Source organism: Arachis duranensis, chromosome 5, assembly GCF_000817695.3.
Source record: "Arachis duranensis cultivar V14167 chromosome 5, aradu.V14167.gnm2.J7QH, whole genome shotgun sequence".
Lineage (NCBI taxonomy): Eukaryota > Viridiplantae > Streptophyta > Magnoliopsida > Fabales > Fabaceae > Arachis > Arachis duranensis.
Genome location: NC_029776.3, coordinates 106,360,917 through 106,366,850, shown reverse-complemented (window position 1 = coordinate 106,366,850; position 5,934 = coordinate 106,360,917). Strand labels below are relative to the sequence as shown.

Sequence of the window (5,934 nt, the reverse complement as noted above, 5' to 3'; positions counted from 1 at the left end):
AAATTAAATTAAATTCACGAGAAAACAACTATCTATTCACTATCCATCTATTTATAATTTATAATCTATCACGAACTACATTATATATTTATTCTACTATATTATTTCTTTTAAATAATTATTTACATCATGCAAGACCCTATTTAAAAATTTGTGTGCTCATATTCCTTAATTCTCCATTATCGTTATGAATAAAGTTTTCAACATTGCTATTTATAATATATTATTTGTATATATAGTAGTAATTTCTTGAATTTTTTCAATAGTTTGATTAATTTATATGTGAATCTACTGTGTTATTATTAGTGATTTCAATTCCCAAATTTTACCATGGACTTCACTAATAAAATAGTATGAATTATATTACGTATACACAAATTTTATCAACCGCCCGTCACGGAGAGAAATATGCATTTGATATCTGACCAAAAAAAATTTTAATATTTTATTATAAATAAATTTGAATAGGAAAAGTATATGAACCAACTAATAATCAGTCAAAAATGGAACAACATAATTAATTATAATTATTTTTATTAATTTATAATTTAATTTGTTTTTTAAATTATTGTTGATCACGTTTAAAACATGAGAAAAGATACGATAGTGATAAGAAAGAATCACGGAACAGATGTTTTGATAATTCATTAGTAATTAATTATGTTTTATTAATGATGAAACATAGAAATCATATCCAAAACTATCCGATTTACAAGAAAAAAAAAACATCCATATGCCTATCAGTAGTAACATCCGGTTAAAGTCATCCGTACCTCTGATTTACCAGTTGATTGATTCTTGGCTTATATAGAGTTAGTTCCCTAGTATTGTTGATTTGAATAATATTCATCCAAATAGCAGTACTGAATAATAACAAAATGGAGATAAACACGAACAAACACTTTGCAAATAATCTTTAAAAAAAAAAAAAAAAAAAACTAAAGTAATGAGCTAGAATAACACCAGACAGGAGAACACATGAACTTTACATCGGATAATAGTCTTTGACAACTTCCATCGTCCAAGTCGAAGATGCCAATATCTTGATGTTCGGCCCAGTTCCATGTTTTACAATCTAGTAGGTTTTCATCAGTAAAGTAGATTTGATTTCCTTTGGTTTGAATACTCGCAGGCAGCATTTGAACAGAAGAGTTGAGTCCAATGATCGCTACGCAATTTTTCAAACTATCTAGTCTGCACCATTCTTTTGCATTCTTCTTCAATTCATAGATATCAAATTTGTAAACACGAGGAAATCCACGATGAAAGGTAGAATGTCTCACCAACATCAATAAACTTCCATTAGCACACCCAACCAAATATTTAAGCTGCGAAGGACCCCGCACAGCATCATCATAGGAAGGTTTGGCTTCATGAATACCACCTACAGGCCCTGACTTTGTGTTTGTATCAAATTCGTATAGCTGGCCACGATCGTCCACTGCATATATCTTCTCTCAAAAAAATATGACATCATGAAACAATGGTTTTCTAGTTGAAAGATCTAACCATCTCTTATCATTTGGTTTGTAAAAGGCTAATGTAAGACGAGGTCCATATATAGCCACTGCCATAAAATCTTCATTGTCATTACTAGGACATGAATTTATAATAACCTTCCAAACATGGGTACAATTTACGAAACCGCTCGATTCCTGCGGCTCGTAATCATCTAAATAGACATCACCGAAATCCCGAATAGTATATTCAAAGCCACGATTGTTAGGATTGCAGTCAATTATATCCGGAAAAGTTGATATTGGAGGAAGATCTAAACGGACCTTTGTAAATGCATCTAACATATACATCGAACCTTGGTATAAATCTACGACGATCAACCATCCACCAAAAGAACCACGGATCAATTTGGTCTGCATCTCTGGTAGCTTGAGATGGTGGATCTTGTCTTCATCAAGAGACTGAATATCAACTGGTACTTCATCAGCAATAGGTTGCCTGGAATGGTAGCCTTCCTTCTTGTCCTCACAAAAATAATCACTGAAAGATTCAGGTACCAGCAGCCACAAAATCTTGCTGGAGATCTCTGGAAGTTTCAAGCTCCATTGCTTGCAAACTAAACGTAGTTGGATGAAATCATCGTATGAATAGAAATGCTTCGAAATTTCCAAAAAGATGTCATGGTGAATGTTTGCCCATCCATCAATGTCACCCATATCTAAGACTCAAGCTATGTTATTCTCAGATATCAAAAGAGACGCAAACTGCACAGAAGCTTAAGGACTTGGATTGATAAAAAAAACTTGCACGGCTTAACATTATATATAAAGTCTATCTCCGTTTGGTTTTTTATTTTTATTTTATTGTGATTTTGATACATATCCACATATTTCTGTTTTTTTTTTTGTTTTGGGTAGATTCTGCCCCGTTTTATTTGACTTTAAATTTCAAATTTTATTAAAAATTTAAAATTAAATTAAAGAGGATAACTAGTTTTTTTTTTAAAGATAGAAGATTCAAACCCATAATTTTTTAATTGAATATAGAAAAATTATGTCATTTAAATTATAATTCATTACATTGGTAGATAACTAATCTTTCTTGAGAATATTATAAAGTCAAATATGACTAATTGACTTTAGAATCTATCTATCTAATACAGTAATACCTCACATGGTCATATTGAAAATTTGGAATCTGTATCATTATTTATTGTTCAAAATTTTTATTTAACTTTTAGGGTAACAAAATTAATTTTAGTTAATTTTATTTCACTGATTGTATTTTGTATAAAATATTTTATATATTTATTTAGTTATATTTATTAGTTTGAATGATCATTTACATAATAAATTAATAACTTTAAAAGAGACGCAAACTGCAGAAGCAAGCTTAGGACTTGATTGGTAAAAAATATTTGGATGCCTAACCTTTATATAAATATATATATAGAGGGTTTGTTTGGGTAAATTTTTTTTAGTTTATTTTAGTTATAAAAAATCAAAAATAATTTTATATTTTGATATTTTATGTTTTTTTATTTATTAATTATGTTTGGATATAATAATATAAAAATATTTATTTATTTATTTATTATGTAAAATTTTTTTAAGAAAATAGATCTTTTAAAATAAATTAAATTATAACTTTTCAAAAAAAAATATTTTTTGTTTTTTTAGTACTTTTATTTTTATTTTTAAAAATTTATCAAATACGTTATTTTTTATAAATTTAATAGTACCTAAATAAATACACATATTAGCTATCTCTATTAAATTTGTGTTATTTTTATTTGTTATTTTATCTTTTTCTTTTAAAAAGAAAGTTTGTTATATTTATCTTTTTTTAACAAATCATCTAGAGATTTTAGTTATTTTATATTTTAGCTTATTTTAAAATTTAAAATCAGTTTAGTAATTAATATAAATAAATAAATAACATTGTTTTCCGTACAACAACATAATAATAAAAATTTTTATCTTTCTTTTTTTTTCATAATTTTATTAATCTCCCTTTGGTTTTTTATTTTTATTTTGTTGTGTTTTTTACATATCTCTGTTTCTTTTTATTTTGGGTATATTCTATCCTTTTTTTTAACCAAAGATAGAAAACTCGAATTCGCAATCTCTTAATTAAGTATAGAGAGATTATGCCATTTGAGCTATAACTCATTGGCATATTCTATCCCATTTTATTTGTCTTTAAATTTTAAAATTTATTGAAAATAAAATAAATTGAAGAGGAAAACTAATTTTTCTTAGGGACGATATTAAGATGAGTTTAGATTCTATCTAATTTATAATCGATAATGAATACCTCACATGATAATATTAGGATTTACATCATTAAGTGTTTGTTGTTCAAATTAGTTAATATTTTAGATACAAAGATAGTAATTATTTTTAGGTTATTTTTAATATATCGACTATATAAATATTTAATATATTCATTAAATAATATTCGCTAGTTTAGATAATTATTTATAGAATTTATTTATCTTATATCAAAAAATATATGTTAAGATTATATTAAAAATACAAAAAAATTTAAATTTTAAATATATTTATTTTGTATTTATTAAAAAAATAAATTTTTTTTATTTTTTTAGCCAAAAATAGGAGATTCAAATCCGTAACCTTTTAATTGAGTATAAAGATATATATTATGCCATTTGAGTTATAACTCATTGGCATCAAAAGCTTCTATTAATATTTAATAGTAACCTTAAAGACCGTGTTACCAAAAATTTTATTTATATAATAAATTTAAAATGATAATTACTTTTATTAACATATATATAAAATACTATTAGATTGATTGATCTTAAAACTTATGCTCATTCTGAGACAATATAAGATTGAATCTAGTTCAAAAAAATTTTAATTTATTTTTCAGAATAACAAAATTGATAGTATTCATTTTTGTATAAAATATTTTACCCGTTCAATTATATCTCCTATTTTAAACAATCATTGCATGATGAAAAATAACTATTTTTAATAATCTAAAAATACGTAATCAATTAGGTACAAAATATTTTTTATTGATCAATTATACATGAAAACTAAATCTTATATTTATTTTAAGGGAATATAAAAAGATCGAATCTGATCTATTACTAAAAGCAAGGTTTGAATTTCGTCTATTAAGGGCATCAGTAAAAGAAATTTTTTTTTTTTTTGAAACAAAGGAGCACAACACACTAAAGTGAAGCAAATAGAATGAAACACAACCAAAAACAAACCATTAAATAACACAAGACAAACCTCAAGTCGTTGCTGCAGCGCCATTAACAACAGAAGGGATCCACACATTTCCACTCGTTACAGCTAAGCGAGGTCTTGTTGATAATTTCCTGTACACCTTTGCTTTGATTCCGAAAAAATCTTCTATTTCTTTCCAGCCAAATGTGCCAAACTATTGCATAGAAATACTTCAACACACTGTTCACGATCCTCTTTTCTACGCAGTTTCTCTGTCCAGCTCAGAAAATGATCCTTCATTGAACTCGGAAACGACCACTGGCGGCCAAACGCAGCTATTCACGCACACCACACCTACCAAGAGAACTCACAGCCCAGAAACAAGTGATGGACCCTTTCCACATCATTGTTACATAGAACGCACACAGTATCTTCCTGCCTAATAATCCCGAAGCGGCTCAGTCGATCCTTAGTATTCACCCTCCCTACCAAGGCAAACCATGTAAAAAGCTCCACTCTTTGGGGCACTACACCCTTCCAGATGGTCTTAGTGAAATTGTAGCTGGATATATCCTCCGGCAGTAATTCCATCTGTAAAACTTTCACAAATGAGTTAGTCGAAAAAACTATCTGCAAGACTTGCACAAAAGAGTTAGTCGAAAAAACTTATTGCCTATCATATTTTCACACCACTCTGTCCTCTATGTTATTTACGAGTTTCACGGGTCGCAGAGCCTCATGTAACTGACCCAGAAGGTCCATCTCCCACTGAAAAAGTTCTCTCCTCCATTAGAAGTTCCAAATCCATTGTATTCCATCCCAAAATCCACAATCTCCTATAACCGATCCACACTGGTTTGAAACAGAGAACAGCTTGGGGAACCGATCTTTCAAAGGTCCACAATGTAATCATACGTCCTCCCAAAACCGAGTCCGCCTCCCATCGCCAACCTCCATGGACAATCCTGTAATCATCTTATCCCTTACATGTTGCTCCTTGATAAGGATCTGGCAAATGTCCTTCCATGGGCCTCCTCTATTAGGTAGCACTTGAGTGGATATCAGCTCATTCAGATTCAGGTTATTACAGGAGCAGACCACTTTTTTTCACAATAGGCACTCTTCCTTTGCAAACCGCCACCACCACTTGAACAGAAGTGCAGTGTTACGAATCATAGCATCTCCCACTCCCAACCCCCAAGCTTCTTATAGGCCTGCACCACTTCCTATTTCACTAAAGCTATACCATTCCTCCCCTCATCCTTACTCCAAA

The 5,934-nt window shown here is 29.2% G+C and overlaps 2 protein-coding genes across 2 annotated transcripts in view; both read right to left on the bottom strand.

Moving 5' to 3' along the window:
- Positions 1-938: 938 nt before the first annotated feature.
- LOC107491463 (uncharacterized) lies at positions 939-2,174 on the bottom strand. Its single transcript, XM_052261884.1, has 2 exons — positions 1,641-2,174; positions 939-1,451 (listed from the first exon to the last, which is right to left on the bottom strand). Exons 1-2 carry the CDS (start codon positions 2,172-2,174, stop codon positions 939-941), a joined length of 1,047 nt encoding a protein of 348 aa, XP_052117844.1.
- Positions 2,175-4,725: 2,551 nt separating this feature from the next.
- The window catches only part of LOC107491464 (uncharacterized), a 1,830-nt gene continuing 621 nt past the window's right edge, over positions 4,726-5,934 (bottom strand). The window contains exons 2-5 of the mRNA XM_052261883.1: positions 5,613-5,710; positions 5,411-5,497; positions 5,055-5,291; positions 4,726-4,875 (exon numbers count right to left, since the gene is read on the bottom strand). Coding sequence (XP_052117843.1) covers positions 4,726-4,875; positions 5,055-5,291; positions 5,411-5,497; positions 5,613-5,710 — 572 coding nt within the window. The remainder of the gene's footprint in view (positions 4,876-5,054; positions 5,292-5,410; positions 5,498-5,612; positions 5,711-5,934) is intronic.